The following is a 16344-nucleotide window of genomic DNA, read 5'->3' on the forward strand; positions in this document are numbered from 1 at the left end:
AGCACGGGGACTCCTCTTCCCGGAACACCCTCCGTAGAATATAGGGGATCATCCTGGGGGAGACAGGGAAGTAGCGTGGGGGAAGCAGCGAGGTGTCTCATCCCCCTTTTCTCAGAGTGGTACAACCCACGGGCGGTAGCGGAGGTACGAGGGCGAATCCAACTTGACAAAAAAAGGGGGGACAGCGCATCCTAATAGTTACAGAAGGGTGGTTCTCGCATCCCGCTTCCACCCCCCGTGATGTCCCACATGTCTGTTTTATTGTGGGGGGGGGACAGACCCCGAGCTGTTCTTGTGACACGTTCTCTACCCGCAGCGCATCCCCTTCGCCACCCCCTGGGCGCCGCGTGTGGTACGCGCCTCCCCCATAACCCTCCGCGCGGCGCACGCCGCCCCTCTCTATCCCGGCGGCGGCCACAGGGAGCGGAGGGCCCTTAAGGGGTCAACGCTGCTGGTGAGTCCTGGTTTCCAGTCTCTTACAGCCCCTAGGAAGGCTTATACCCCCGGTTACCGTCCTTTATTCCCCTCCCTGAGCCTCTGCGGGGGGAGTTTCGGGGGTCTCCGTAGCGTCCTTTATCCCTCTAGGGCGGGAGGTGGGGGGGCCCCTCATGATATATGGGGGGGAAGGGGCTTAGGGGGCCCTTCAGGGTGTGGTGGGTTCCTTTATCATCCTGGAATCCTCAAGAAGGAAGTTGTGGTCACCCCTTTTATTCGCTTTAGCGCACTTTTCCTATGAAAAGAGGGATTTGGGGGGTCTCCTCGTAGGGAATGGGGCTCCTTCCCTCACAGGGGTGGAGAGAGGGGAGTTTTGGGGGTCCTTCCTTGGATGGGGGAGGTCTCTCGCCCTGTTAAAGCCTCGGAAAAGGGAGTTTGGGGGGGTTCTCCCATTGTCTTTAGGGTCCATTCCATTCCCCCAGAGTCCTGAGGGAGAGGATTTGGGGTGCCCTTGGCTTTTAGGATAACTTTTCCATGCCTAGAATCCTATGGAATACTGGGGTGATCTCCCTTTCCCCATGTTCGTTCCCTTTTCCCTTGGTAGGTCTGCAAAGGAGGTCATGGGAGTCCCTAAGAGTCCTGAAGGAAAGGATTTGGGGGTGCCTTTGTTTCTTGGGATTCCTTTCCCCACTTAAAATCCCAGGGAATATTGTGGAGTCACTCCCCACTCCCAATGTTTTAGGTTCCTTTTCCCTTAAAAGTTCTGGGAAGGGGCATGTGGAAACCCTCTCCACATTCCCTGTGGGGGTCTCTTCTCTCCTCACACCCCAAAAAAGAGGATGTGGGAGATCCCTTTCCCCTTGCCAGGCACAGGGAAGGGGGGGGAATTTAGGATTCTCCATGTCTTGGTGGTCCTTTTCCAGGATTTAGGAACCCTCTGTTACAGGTAAGGGGTGGGTGGGCTCCTGCTGGGGTTCTCCCTCAACCTTTGTGGTTTTCCACAGATTTTGGGAACATAATCCCTGTTTTTTTTGGGAATGTTCCTGATTTATTAAAGCCTCACCTCTTCAAGTCTGGATTGGGTGGTGGGTAAAGGGATCAATGTTATTCCTGCCCCGGTAAGGATGGGAATTTAGGGATCCCACACTTCCCCAGGTGCCTCAAGGATCTGCTCCTCCCCCAATTCCTCGGATTTTTTTTGTCCAGTCACTCGCTGCAAAGGGAAACCGGAGCTGCTGCCATGTCCTGGCACGGAACAGTCAATCCATCCCATATCCCAACCCCCTTGGCTGCCTTTCCAAACTTATCCCTGAGCTGGGAAACCTGGAAAATCAACTCTAGGTGCACCTGGGCTCTGCTTATCTCACCTGTCCCTCTTTCCTCCTGCTGCCCTGTTCTCAAATTTCCGTCACCTTGGTGGGGTTTGCCCTCCCTGTTTTTTTGATCCCGAAGCTCAGGAAGGAGGGATCCATGTCCAAATTATTTTGGGAATGGGCAGAGGCTGCTGCTGTTGCGCTCCATGGGGTTTTTGAAGGATTACATCCCTGGCTAAACTTGCTGAGGCTGCCGCATCGGCGTGCCCAGAAATCCCGGATGGATTTGTTCTGTCGCATCCAGGTCAGCGATGGTTTGGGATTGATTGGGATCCTGATGCTGACGGTCTTTAGGGGTGAGAAATCCCCTTTCCTCAGCTGTTTTGCTGGAATTCTTTCCTCTCCTTTTCCAGGTGTGTCCCATTTCTCCCTGACCTTCAGGTAGGATTTTTCCTCACCTGAGCTGTTCATTCCCAACTCTTTTTTTTTTTTCCCTATTTCTCCTGAAGGTGACACTTTCCAAGTCTTTCCCTTCTGCTGATTTCCATGATTGTCTCATTAGGAATTTTCAGCTTGGAGCAGAAAGTTGTGGTTTTTAGGTGATTAGGGATGGGAATTGTGGTGTTTTCCTGGAATGTGGAGCTTTGTCTCACAGCAAAGGTGATGTTAAGGGTCTGACTTAGGGAAGAGCCAATTTTAGGGAATGAAATCAGCAGGAATTTGGGAACAGCCAATTTTAGGGACTGAAACCAGCTGAAGATACAGTTTTAAATGAATAAAATATTAGATACAAGTGTTAATGTTTTGATTTATTTTGATTTCCCTGAAGGTTCTTGAACTCATCCTGAATTTCTGGGCTGTGACTTCTCCCTGTGGAGAACATTCCCAACGCCACAGTGTGGTTTTTAATCCTAAAACTTTGTGTTTGTGGAGGTAAAAACGGCAATTTTGAGTGGAAGATGTTGAAAGTTGATGGTTTGTGTGATTAAAATTCCTTTTTCCCAGGTTCTTCCAGGAAAACTAATGGACACAGAAGAAAAATGACTTTTTTTTCCCCAATTTTTCCTTGTTTAGAAGCTTTATTTCCTTGGAAATTTGGCGTTTTTCAGGACTGAACGTAAGGTTTGGCTGCTCATGGAAGCAAAAAGGTGCTGCAGGAATGTTTGGAATCACCCAAAAATTTGGGATCCTGAATTCCATCAACACATGCCAGGACTGGGATGGCAGGTTGGGAATTCTCAGGCTGCTGGGTTGGGAAAATCCTTTTGGATAACATCACAAGAGTGTTCCTTTCCTTGTTGCTAAAATGAAAATAAAGTCATTTTCTGTGGTGTTGGTTCACAAACTTCATGGAGTTCTGAAAAGTTAATGAGCTCTAATTAATTAATTAATTAACCCATTAATTATTAATTAAATTTTTTGGCTGAGGAGCTGCTGCATCCATAGAAATTGGAATTTTCTCTAAATTTATCCTGTGTTTCTTTTTTTAATGCTGTCAAAGGAGCAAAAAAGGTAAGTACCTTCTAACTGTTGTTTTTTTGGGAATTCTGGAAAATCTGGGAATGTCAGCACCAGTGGGATGTTTATTAGACAAATTCCTGCAGAGTTTTCTTGAAAATAATTAAAGAGTTTTTAAAATTAATTTCAGCTCTGCCAGTGGGAGGGATTCTCCTGGGAGTTCCTCATTATGGAATTCCTACTCCATAACTCACCTCATCTATGAGGGCTGCAATTCCAGGGCTTGGAGCTGCTTAAAAACTGGAGCAAAATCACTTTAAAAAAAAAGCAGTAATGGTAAAAAAGTTTATTTTTGAATTCATTTTTAAAAATTCAAATTTTAAATTTAGTTTCAAAATTTAAAAGTTAAAAATTGTAGAATTTTTTCGTGCAAAATCCCACAAATTTTTTTTACTCATTATTTGCTATAATTTATTGTTATGTAAAGGTTCTAACACAAATTTATTGCTCCATAAAATAAATTCAAAAATTCCAAGTAAACTTTAATTTTGAACTTTTTCTCGAAATTCTGAATTGAAATCTCAATTTTTAAGCATTTTTAGGTGTATGAAAGTTTCCCAACTCCAGGAGGAAAAAAAAAGAAAAATCTTCTTTTGCCATTTCTAATTATTTGTCTAATTGGAATCTAATTAATGTTTTAAACTCTATCAGTTTAAATGTTTAAAGGCAAAACTTTAATTTAGTAATATACTAACTTAAACGGAAATATTTATAGACCCAGAAAAAGCATTTATCTGTAAATTTTAAATTAAATTTTAAATTCAAGTCAATAAATTTTAAATTAAAATTTAAATTAAAAGCAATACATTTAAAATAAAATTTGAATTACTATTGAAAATTAAATTGAAATTAAAAGTTAAGCCTTACTTGAGGCTTCCAAAATCTTCCAGGAATTATTGGAATTACAAACTTTTGAGGATATTTCATCTCTCTGGGAATTTTATTTGGCAATCTGCCACAGCTCAATTTTTATTAATTAATTATTGAATTAATCACGAGATTCCCAGCTCCTGGACGAGTTTTATTTGCCGATAACTTGGATTATATCTCAAAATTAAATCCCACTTTTTCAGCAGCTGCCTTTTAGTATGAAAACCCAATCAGGAATAAACAACAACCTCCAAAAACTCAAAAATTGGATCCAGTTTTCCCAAAATTTTGCCTAATTGGGAATAAGTAATAATTAATTACTAATCCACTAACTTGCAATAATATCCTATAATTCCCAAGGATTTGAGCAAAATCCTGGGGGTTTTTTTCCTGCCTTAAAATTTCAAATAATGGGGGGAATTCTTGGCAGGAATATTTTAGGAAGAAGGCGGTTTCGACCGCATCGAATTCCTTGGAATTCAAACTTATCCCAAAAGGGAGAAATAAATGGAATATTTGTGCTTATTTATGAATGGATAAAAACCTCTCCTGCATGCCCTTGCTTTGCTCTGCTGCCACTACATTTGTTGTGCTTATCTCTCCATGCTGCCCGTGTTTTTTCCGGGAAGATGAGGACACGGAAAAATCCCTGCTCCGTGGACAAAGTTTGGCTGGAAAAACACCGGAACGACGAAGCCGAGCGGGAAGCGCTGGAGCGGGAAGCGCCAGAACCCGAGGCCATCAACGGGATCTGCCACGAGGATTCCATCGAGGGGGAGTTCAAGGGGGACCCGAAAAAACCCAGGAATGGCAAAAAACAGCGGAAACGGAAGCGCTCCCCGAAACCCAAAGCTCAGGATTCCAAGCTGGAGGCGATCCTGGCGGGAATGTCGGCGGAGCACGTGTGGTTTGACAAGCCCTTGTATGACCGCGCCGAGAACGCCTACAGGATAAAATTAGCGGGTTCCCAGAGTTGGGAATCGCCTGAGACTGGAAAAACGGCTCAGGAATCTCCTGCTGTGGCCCGGTCGAAATCCAGCCACGATATTCCCAAGGCAAGGATGCTCCCGGCGTGCTCCCATGGAAGCCTGGCCGCCTGTCACCACGTTGTCCAAGGGGTTTGGATCAACAAGCTTGACTTCGATAAGGCCGAGAGGGCGTTCATGGAGAAATCCCAGTTTTTCCTTCCTCCCAACGTCCTGGCCGTCCCATCCGTGTGGGCAAATTCCAGGCTGGGAACGCCGGATGAGGGCTACGGCACGGCCTTGCCCACTCCTGCCACACCAGGCTTGGCTCCCGGCATTCCCAACTCTCCCGTGGCCTCTATTCCCAGTTTGCCCAGCTCTGACCAGCAGACGGTCAATGGGAAGCCGCAGATTTCCAACTGGGAAGTTCTGGCATCCGAGGTGTGGCTGGAAAAGCCTCTCTACGATGATGCTGAGAAGAATTTTTATGAGAAGATGTTGGGCGGGCACCCCTCGGATAAAACCCAACAGCAGCAACGCAGCTGCCTGGATGCATCCAAGAATCACAACCCTGGGAAACAAACGGGAATTGCAACCACCAACCCTGAGCTCCCTGATATTCCCAAGGAAAATCCCACCTGCTTTTTCCTGCACAAGGACAGCGAGTCCGTGTGGCTGAATAAGGTGACCTACGACAGGGCTGAATCCAGATTTTTTGCCCTGGAGGCGGCCAGAGCAGCAGAGAGAGCAGGGATCCAGGAATCTGCAGCAGGAAATCCCTCCCATCCAGCTGCTCCAAGCATTCCCGCTCCAGAAACGAAGTAGGAGAAGTTTCTTTGGGGGTAACACCCATGCAAAAAAAAACCCCAAAAAACCCATCTGGGATGGGGTTGAGCCAGAAGGAATTTGCATGTGGAGAAGACTGGGTGGACTTGGAGATGATCCTGGTGGGCAGGGAGCAGGGGGGAAAATCCTTCAAGGAATTTCCCTTCTGAGGAATTCTTGTGGATAAAAGCTGTGTTTGTGTGGAGCTAGAGGTTGAATGTTTAAAGGCAGGGCTGGGAATTGAGCTCATTATCCCCCTTTCTGCATGGATACAGCGTCATCCTCCTTTCCATCCTCTCATTCCATGTGAAAATCAGCATCATAACCAAGATCCAGCTTGAAGAAAGTTTGGAAATGACTGGAATCCAATTTAGGGAGCCACTCTGGTGGGACCATGTGCTGTAGTTTGGTCTTTTGAGGGAATTTCTATCCACTCTGTTAAGTTTTGGAATGCCCTTGGATCTTCTCCAAAGGCATACCTAAGGCAGAGATGGATATTCCTGGAAAAAAAGATTCTTGGAGCATCCATCCTTATTTCTGACACTTCTGATCCATGAGTTTTATTGGGATTTGTTGGGAAACTTTTAGGATCTTTGTGTCAAGGGATTTAGGGGTCAAGTACCTTTCACCTGGTCCTGTTTGGGATCATTTGCTCTTTAGTTGGTCATAACTGGATATTTGGGAAAATCCATGTGTCTCTGTAAAAACGTGGGATAAATTTTGTCTGTATTTGGGATTTTCTGCGAATGATCCTGGTTGGAATTCCAGCATGTCCTGGAGATTTGGGTGTGGAAAGTGGTTTTGCTGCAGCTCCTGTGTCTGGTGGCCTCTGGTCTCTTCCAAGCGGGTAGATGAGATAAGGAGGGATTTGATTTTGGGAAAATCATCTCTGGCTTCCCTGGAAGTGTGTTATGGAAAACTATGGAATTGGGAAGACAAGGAGAGGCCTTGTGGTGCCTGCTCCAGTTGTGGTTTTCTTGTGCTGCTTTCCACCTCCTCAAACTTCTGCTGGCTCTGTCCCTGTCCCTTGCTGGAATTCAGGGCACTTCCTCTTTTCCTCTTTTTTGAGGGCTCTATTTCCCTTCAAATTAAGAATTTAGCCCACCTTTGGAAGCTGCTCCATAAAAATTCCCCATTTCCCAGCGGAATTTGAGGGGTTTTGCTGTTTTTCCATGTAGTGCCAGGTCTGTCCCCTTCAAGTATTGCTGATTTTTAATCAGGATATCCCAGTGAAGTTGTGGATGTCCCATCCCTTGAAGTATCTAGGGAAAAGCTGGATGAGGCTTGGAACAACCTGGGATAGTGGAAAGTGTCCCATGGCTGGGGGGTGGAACTGAATGATCTTCATGGTCTTTCCCAACCCAAACCATTTCATTATTTAAATTCCCTTTTTATTCTCCTACCCAAGACATTTTCCTTAGCACGAACTAGAAAATCCTGCAGTTTTGGATTTTTTTTTTGTGGAATAAAGTCTGGATCAGCTGGTTCATCCCATCCCCACTCCACACCAGGTCAGGCAGGTGGGTGATTAATCTGTCCTGCTTTTTTAAGAGGATCCTGGGTACTTAAATCCGCAGCCAAGCCGAGCTGCAGGCACAGAACCCGCTCCTGACGAGCTGTTAAGCTTCAATCCTTGCAGGAATTCACTTTTTGTGGATATTTTCCCCCCTCCTTTTCCTAGGAAAATGGCTGTGGATTACTTCCTGCACGACAAGATCTGGTTTGAGAAGTTCAAATACGACGACGCCGAGCGAAGGTTCTACGAGCAGATGAACGGCCCCATGGGTGGCCCCTCCCGCCAGCAGGTAATTCCCAATCCCAGGAATTCCAGAGTAAGTCAGAGGACATGATCCACCTGGATTTTTTTGGGATTTCTACTCTTTTTTTGGCTATTTTTTTCCCCAAGTCTTCCTGCAGCTCTCTAAGCTGTTTAAGACCCATTTGTTTTTGGGGTTTTTTTCCCCCACTATTTTCTGTGGAGTCTGAAGGATTTGGTCCCAAGGAACTGGGAGATCAGGTGCCCTTCTAACAGGTGAATCAGTCCCAGCTTCCAGCAGTTGTCCTTAATTTTTCAAGACTGCTGGGATCTGTGAGGGCACAGTTTGAGCTGGAAATCCCCAAATCCCCAATTTTATTGGCAAAGAGCATCCCTGCCCCCCTTCATCCAGGGAAAATGCTGCTTTGCCTCTGTTTTGGAGCAGTCCTTTGGGATATTCCAAGGGAATACAAACCTAAAGTTTGAACAGAGGCACCACAGCTGCAAAGATTTGGAGGGGGGGGGGATTTTTTTATCCCTCTCTTTGTGCTCCTGGAAATATTCCAGGTGTTCCAGTGGAAGACTCTGTTCTTGTTACCGGTGAGTTGGGGAGGGGAAGGTGGAGGGGGAAGCATGATCCTGCTGAGCTGAAATATTTCCAGCTTCAATATTATCCCAGAATTGTTGCTGTTACAAGATTCAGAGCTTTCCTAACCTCTTCCTGCTCCTCACTGCTTGTGCCTTTGGAATGCTGAGTGTTCAGTGCCTCTTTCCAAGTGTTCAAGGGGAAGCTTTTTGCTGAAATTACAACTTTTAGGCACATTCCAGCTATTCCTGCTGTCCATCCTGACTTTGGTGCTGGCACAGCACCTGGGAGACAGGGAATGAAAAAAACTGGGAGTTCTGGATGTGTGCTGGAAGAAGGTTTTGGAGTGAAAACCTCTTGGAACAGTTCAACTATTTCAAGGCACATCAGGAGCTTCCAGTGAAGGAGTTTGGCCTGGGAGAGGTGATTTGAAGGATGTTTGGAGGAATTTATCAGCCACTTCCCCCATGGAAAAATATTCTTAAAAGCTCCTTGGGAGCAGCAGGAAGTGGGCCCCACCTGGATGTGTCCAGGCTGTTTATCCTTTATTTTCTGTTTAACTCAGGATTTGGGAGTTTGTGGTAAATTTCACATCTTGGGTCTTGCTGGTGGGGGTTGCAGTCTGGGAAAGGCAAGGGGTGAATGGATGATGGAATTTCCAGGGAGGGAATCTTGAAATCCAGGCTAAGGCATGGCAGCAGGAGCGTAGGGAAAAAATTCCTGGTGTTCTGGGTCCTACCTCTCTGGATAGAGCAGAGTCAGGGTTGTCACTTCCTGCCTGAACTCAGGTAATAATATGGAAAAATCCTGTTGGAGGCTGGGTTTTTAAGGAGTTCTGGAGTCACTCCAACCTTCTGGCAGCATCCCAAACTTTTCAGGGTAATTATAGGGAATTTAAAAGCTCTTTGACTGGATGATCCTTCTGGACATGTGACCAGGGATTGCCTGATTTAGCCCCAGTCCTTACAGCAAAAATCACTGAATCATGGAAAGGACGATTCCCAATTTTCCCAATTCCCTCGCTCCTCCTTCCTTTCATTGTTTTTTTTTCTTTTTTTCTTTTTTTTTAACTTCCCTGATGAATTTATTTTCCCCCCATGTTTTAATATTTTTTTTTAAAAAAGAAACTCTTGGTTCTTTCTGCGCTGTTTGCAGGAGAACGGAGCCAGCACGATCCTCCGCGACATTGCCAGAGCCAGGGAGAATATCCAGAAATCGCTGGCCGGAGTGAGTACCCAAGCTCTCACCAGCTGGCTGCCTGCATCCCATTTTTTCTTTTTATGGAATTCTAATCCCATAGATCATTTGGCTTCTTGGTTGGAAGCTAGAGGAGAAGACCAAGGTGTGCAGCGCCGTGTGCCACCGGCTCCACCCTGTTCCCCGCATGCTGCTTGCCTGCAGCGCTGCCAAAACTGGATTTGGGTTAAAAGAATTCCCTGAATTGGGCTTTTCCTTCCTTTTTAATTTTTGTTTTGTTTCTTTTTTTTTTTTCCCCTGGTGGGATGTTCCCATGGGTCTCAACTAACAGGTTCCAACTCGCTGAGCGTGTGGCTCTTTTTTGGGATACACTGGGCTGCCACCTTCTCTTCCCTGTTTTGCTTCCAGTTTAGAGGATGTTCAAAAAATAACCCAAAAACAAGTTGTGTTTTCCATCTGCTGCATCCAGGGAATTCAGCTTGGCTACAAGCTCCAAGGCTGGAGCATCCTGGAGGAGCTCAGGAATGTACTTGGTGGAGGTGTTTTTGTGCTGAGTGCAGATAAGACCATTAAAAAAAAAAATCTTCATTTTTGTAAAAGTTAAAATACTAATGAGTGATTTTATGGAAAAGGAAAATCCATGAAATACAGCCCAGGTGTCTTTGATTTCCTGCCTCTGCAGTGGGACTCCCAAAGGAATCCATCCATTATTTGGCCTCATAATTCCCAAGCACCCTCAGTTTCTATCTGTGATCAGTCCAATATTGGGCAATAACAAGGAATTCCCCTTTTCCCAAGGAGAATATTCCATATTCCTCCTTACCCCAGCAGAAAGGAGCCAGACATTTGGGATGAATATGAGGAATCAGGATTTCAGTCAACAGCTTAAGGAAAAATTTTCCTGAACTGGCTCATTTTATAAAAAAAAAATATGGCTAAAGGAGGCCCCCATCCCAAACAGGGTAAAAAGTTCCTTTGGGAGAAACTTTTGGAATTGGGCAAGGGGCAGGGAATCTAAACCCAAATCACCTGGAAGTGCTGCTCATCCTCATCTTCCAGTGTGTTTTGCCAAAGATGAGGAATTTCTTTCCTGATTCCTGTTAAAGAGCTTTTTTGGGAGGGAATCCCAGAAGTTTGGATCATCCAGGTTCTCTAACAGGGAGTTGGTAAAGCAACAGCCCAAAGTCAGGACAGGAATTTTGGGAGATAAATTGTTAGGAGACGTTTTTGGGGATTAGTGCTGGATGTAAAAAATTGCTGGATGCTTTTTGTTCCTGGGGAAGGGGTTGGATCTTCTACATGGCTGAAAAATAGTTGGAATATCCCTCAAGGAACCATCATTAATGTTGGGTAACCAGGCTGGACTTGAGGACATTCCTAAACTTCTTCCTTGCATTCCCAATCCCCAAATTTATACTGTGTGATCCAGAGAAAAGTGGGAAGAGCAAAAATCCCAGGATTTTTGTCTTTCCTTCCTCCAGAGTTATTGTCAGGGGTCTTAGGATGTGGCAAGGGAAGAGCTGGCTTTGAAAAACTGGGAAAATGGGAGTTAAGTGCCTTTTTGCTGGGAATTTCAGGCTGGGATTGTGTTATAAAATGTAGGAATGAGCACTTGGAGTATGATGGGAGTCTGGAGTTTGTCGATTATGGAGAAAAGCAGGAAATTCCACCTGAACATGAGAAAAAATTTTATTGTCTCTGATATTTAAAATGTATTTTAGGGATTCAAACTTCAGGGAATAACAGATCTTTATATCCCAAGTTGTTCTGCCAAAGTCCTGTTTTGTACCCTTCATAATTCCCAGGGTTTTGGTTTGTTTGGATAATTAAGTTTATGCACAATTCCAGCTTCCCCAAGCTTTTCAGCTCTCCAGAATATTTGAGATAGGCTGCAGCTTTAAGGTGGGTTCAGCACAAAAATGATGGTTTAAAAATTTGATTTGAGGGCTTTATGCAAGAGTGCCCAGGAACAGAGGGAAATGATGCTGTGGAACTCCCCACCTGTGGAGTTCTGAATTCTTTTTCCCTGATAAAATTCACGGATGCTTGTGTGGAGCTGGAAGTCAGAAGAGCATTGGAAGAGGGAATGGTTTTTGTGTGCTATGATGGAGGTGTGGTGTCCACATTCTCAAAGCTTGGAGCATCCTCTCCTCAGGGAAGGTCTCACAGTCTCATAAAGGCAGTTTTTCCATAAGTTTTGAGGATCTGGGACATGGTTGTGCCTCTTGCATTGTCTTATGGATTTCAGTTAAGATTCCTTGACTGCTTCAGCTTGGGATAGGTATCCCTTGCTCTTCCCATACTCTTCCCTCTTTTTTTTGACAAATTATTATTGACAGGGAAGAGAAATTTCCTCTCCCTGTGCTGGCACTGCTGGGGCACTTCCAATCCTGGGATCACTTTTGGGTCCTTGTGACAAAAAGGACATTGAGGGGCTGGAGTGTTTCCAGGGAAGGGAATGGATTGGGAAGGGGCTGGAGCACCAGGAGCAGATGTGGAAACTGGGAGAGCTCAGCCTGGAAAAAAAGGTTCAGTGGGGACCTTCTCATTTCCACAAATCCCTGACAGGATTCCCAAGAGGGAATTGGGATCTACTCCCAGGGAATGACAGGATGAGAGGAAACCACCAGAGGGGAAATTCAGCTGGAGTATTAGGAAAATTCCTCATGGGAAGGGCTGTCCAGCCCTGGCACAGAGGTGAAGTCCCCATCCCTGGAGGGATTTAAGATCCCTGCGGATGTGGCACTTGGGGACACTGTTGGACTCGATGGGGCTAGAGGGATTTTCCCACCTCTGTAATTCCATGATTCCCATCCTTGGAGCATCAGGGCTGGCATGGTGTGATGAGCCCACAGCACTGCACGAGCTCCCTGCAGACACCGAGGTGTTCGTGGAGAAGATCCCAGAATTCCTGGGGGAATGTTTGCAGTGCGAGGCTGTTTCCCACCGCTCCATAACTTCCCCTTGCATGCAGCTCTTCCTTGTGCTTGAGTTCCCTATGGAATTGCGAAACCTTTTCCCATCTTCCCAAACTTTTTCCCCACCCTGCAGCAGAAGACCCCTGCTCGGAGCAAGGAAGCTCCTTGTGCCCGTCCCAAGAAACAGTCGGGACGCTCCGCTGTAAGTGAGCTGTGCATGGATGGAGCCTGTGGAAAAACGGGAGAGGATCTGGTGGGATGAGGATGGAGCAAGTTCTCCTTCCTCAGGGTTTGTCCTTTGGCACTGGGATAAACCTGGATAATGGGATCTCATCCCAGCTCAGTGTCCTGGGATCTGCACTCACCTTCGCGAGCCTGAATCTACAGCTGAGGCATCGGAGATGGAATTTTTTCCTGCCCCTTTGATGTTTCCCAGCCTCATCCCTGGAAGTGTCCAAGGCCAGGTTGGACAGGGCTTGGAGCAGCCTGGGATAGTGGAACATTGTCTGGATGATCCTTAAAATCCCAACCTAAACCATTCCATGATTCAGACCTTTCCTTGTGCCTTGTATTCTTCATCTTATCCCTGCTTTTCCCTCTTGCCATTTTACATGACTGCTGAGATTCTACACTGCAATAAAAGAGAATAAATTATTCTCTCTTCACTTAGAAATGGCAACTCAAGGGCAAATCCTGTTACATTCTTTCCCTTTGTTGCCTAAAACTGATGGATAAGGAACCTCCTTAGCATTAAAAAGAAAGAAAAAGCTCTTTTTTTCTTTGCTGTCAAAAAGTCCATTGAAATCAGAATTGGAATAATTATTCCCTCAGGATGTGTTAAAGCAGATTGAAATTGTTAGGAATCAGAGGCTGGGCTGGGGAAGGTGGGAGTGTAGAATTCCTGGGATCTTCCCAGCTTTCCCAGTGTTACCTTAGGCAGGTCATTGCTGTCCCTCAGTGGGTTGGGAGAGGAGACCAAGGGACTCCAAGCGGCTTGGTGTAAAATTTTATATAAATTTTATGTGGTTTTTGTGGCATTTTGGGATCTGAGAGTGGGAAAAGTGATTTTATCCTTTGCTCCTTGGTGCCAGCTGAAATTCCTCGGGATTTAGTCCGTGCTTCATTTTATAGAGCTGCTCCATTAGTTTCTGTCCTAATTTAGAGAAAATATCCTTGGTTTTAGTTCAGCTCCTAAACTTCCTCTCTCCCTGAAGACACAACTCTGCTTTGCTTCACGGATTTTTCAGGAGGAGGGGAAACAACTCAATTTCATCCTGGTTTTCCTCATTGCAGAGTGCAAGCACAACCTCCTCTGGAGCTGCTGGTGACCAAAATGAGCTCCTGTCCCGAATTTCCCACCTGGAAGTGGAAAACCAGAACCTCCGCAGTGGTGAGTGAGAGAATTCCTTGTCCTGGCTGGAGACCTGACATGCAACTGGGAATCTAAGGTCATTTTTCCTGTTTTTCCCTCCTTTTCCCAGTTGTTGCAGACCTCCAGATGGCCATTTTCAAGCTGGAAAGCCGCCTGAACGCTCTGGAGAAATCCTCAACTTCCCACCAGCCCTCATCTGTTCCTCCAACCCAGGTGAGCCTTGGAAAAATGCTGGAATTTTTCTCTAGGAATTATAACCAAAGATCCATGTGGACAAACATCCTGTTTTGATTCATCCATATAAATCCTACGGTGTGTCCTGAGCAGTGGAGATTCCCACTCCTGAGCTTTTTTTGGCCGTTTTGCTTTAACTCCAGGTTAATCTTTTCCCTCTTTTTCCCTTAAAAAACCTCGGATCCGGTGAAGAAAGTGGAACCATTCAGCGTTCCCTCCAAAAAAGTGGAACTCCCGGCCAAGAAAGCTGAGCCGGCTGCTGCTGAGGAGGATGAGGATGATGACATTGACCTTTTTGGGAGCGATGATGAGGAGGAAGACCAGGAAGCTGCCAAAGTCCGGGAGGAGCGGCTGCGGCAGTACGCGGAGAAGAAGGCCAAGAAGCCGGGACTCATCGCCAAGTCTTCCATCCTGCTGGATGTGAAGCCGGTGAGTGGCCTTTGGGATTTGGGAGCTGTAGGAGTGGCGCTGGGAATCCTCCCTTGTCCAAGTGGATGGTGGTGGCGCCTGTGGAATTCCGGACAAGGGCTCTGAGCGAGGTGGGATTTGTTGCCGTGGAAACCTGGAATGGGTTTGGATGGGTGGGACCTTAAATTCCATCTCATTCCATAGGTAGGGATACTTTACACTATCCCAGGTTGCTCCAACCTGGCCTTGGACACTTCCCAGGGATGGGGCAGCCAAAGCTTCTCTGGGAGTTCCATTCCAGGGCCTCAGCACCCTTCCAGGAGGAATTTCTTCCCAATATCCCATCTAATCTTACCCCATTCCAGTTTAAAACCATTTCCCCTTGTCCTGTCACTCCATCCTTGTCCAAAGTCCCTCTCCAGTTTTCTTGGATCTCCTTGAGGCACTGGAAAGGGCTCTGAAGTCTTCTGGAGCCTTCTCTGGCCAAGAAAGGACACTTGGGATCAGTTGTGACATTCCCAGAGATGTCACCTGGATACCCCTTGGAGGTGCTGATGATCTCCAGGAAAACCCTAAAACCTCCCAATTCCCACTTTTCCAGTGGGACGACGAGACTGACATGGCCAAGATGGAGGAGTGTGTCCGGTCCATCCACATGGATGGGTTGGTGTGGGGAGCCTCCAAACTGGTCCCAGTTGGATATGGCATCAAGAAACTCCAAATCCAGTGCGTGGTGGAGGATGAGAAAGTCGGGACAGACATCCTGGAGGAGGAGATCACCAAGTTTGAGGACTACGTAAGTCTTGGAATGGGATGTGGGAAGGGCCTGGGACCCATGGGAGGGGGTTGACTCAGGTGTGTTCCTGGGAACACCTGGATGACTCCAGCTTTTGTCCCCTTCCAGGTGCAGAGCGTGGATATTGCTGCTTTTAACAAGATTTAGAAGGGAAAACTGTATCCCCCCTCATCTGAACCTGGAATTAATAAAGATGAACATTGAGAGTGCACGTTGGGTCGTGGGTTTTTCCTTCGGGTGCAGCTTCTCCAGGGGGGTTTGATGGGAGATTTTGGGATATTGGAGCAACGTGGGCTAGTGGAATGTGTCCCTGCCCGTTGCAGAGGATTGGAATGAGAGATACTTAAGATCTCTTCCAACCTAAGCCATTCCATGATTTCCCCATCCTTCACGGAAGGAAAGATCTCAAGACATGGACCTGAATTTTGGGGCTGGAATGAAGGTGTCGGGGTGTTTCCAGCCACCTTTCCGAGGGTTTAGAGACCCCAGTTACTCTCTACAAAAAACCAGGATGAATAATCCAGGAATTGCTGATTTGGGATGGATTTCATCCCTCTTTTCCCGCTGACTTCCTGCCCAGGTCACTTTAACTGAGTGTGGCCTGGCGAGGGGACAGGTGACATTCCTGACTTTGGGAACACGAGGTCTGTCCCAGTGCCAGAGTCCAAGGTCTGGGGCCACCAAGGGACACGGAAGCTCTATGGGACAGTGCTGCAAGTGACATTCCTGACTTTGGGAACACGAGGTCTGTCCCAGTGCCAGAGTCCAAGGGACACGGGAAGTTCCATGGGATTGTGCGGCAAGCCTGTCCCTTCTCCTGCTGGGGTCAGTCACTTGATCTGTGACACGTGTCCCTCGCAGGGTCCTGCCACCCCCAGAGCCCTGCTAGGCGTGCCCCTTGTCCCCTGTGCTGCCATCCTGAGTCCCTGCTGGTCCAGGCGGTGCCACGTGTGCCTTCTGTGTCCCATTTCTCTCATGTCACCACCCGTGTCCACCATGGGCCACCATCCCTGCGCTGTGTCCTCCTTGTGCTGCCATCCCCTGTGCCCAGTGTCCCGAATTTGTCGCCATCCCAGTGTCCCCAGTGTTGCCATCCCTGTCCCGTGTCCCCCGTGTGCTGCCATCCCTGGTGCCCTGTCCTTGTCCCCCGT

General features: G+C 46.9%; 1 protein-coding gene across 5 annotated transcripts; it reads left to right on the forward strand.

The window, feature by feature from the left end:
* The first annotated feature begins 374 nt into the window (after positions 1-374).
* EEF1D (eukaryotic translation elongation factor 1 delta) lies at positions 375-15404 on the forward strand. 5 transcript variants are annotated; one of them, XM_084213159.1, is made up of 9 exons: positions 375-454; positions 7608-7731; positions 9424-9495; positions 12517-12585; positions 13677-13773; positions 13865-13968; positions 14182-14418; positions 14999-15193; positions 15302-15404. In XM_084213159.1, the coding sequence occupies exons 2-9, from the start codon at positions 7612-7614 to the stop codon at positions 15338-15340; spliced, it is 933 nt and encodes a 310-aa protein (XP_084069285.1). In that variant the 5' UTR covers positions 375-454; positions 7608-7611; the 3' UTR covers positions 15341-15404. The 5 variants fall into 5 exon arrangements, with proteins under 5 accessions (XP_084069285.1, XP_084069287.1, XP_084069288.1 ...); XM_084213161.1 differs by having other exon boundaries at positions 12520-12585; XM_084213160.1 differs by lacking the exon at positions 375-454 and adding an exon at positions 7427-7446.
* Positions 15405-16344: the final 940 nt, after the last annotated feature.

This window comes from Fringilla coelebs (genome assembly GCF_963513975.1).
Source record: "Fringilla coelebs genome assembly, chromosome: 1".
Lineage (NCBI taxonomy): Eukaryota > Metazoa > Chordata > Aves > Passeriformes > Fringillidae > Fringilla > Fringilla coelebs.

Coding starts and splice junctions, on each gene's coding strand:
- EEF1D (XM_084213159.1), top strand. CDS start 7,612: ATGGCTGTGGATTACTTCCTGCACGACAAGATCTGGTTTGAGAAGTTC. Junction 7,732..9,423: donor GTGGCCCCTCCCGCCAGCAG/GTAATTCCCAAT, acceptor CGCTGTTTGCAG/GAGAACGGAGCCAGCACGAT. Junction 13,969..14,181: donor CATCTGTTCCTCCAACCCAG/GTGAGCCTTGGA, acceptor GATCCGGTGAAG/AAAGTGGAACCATTCAGCGT.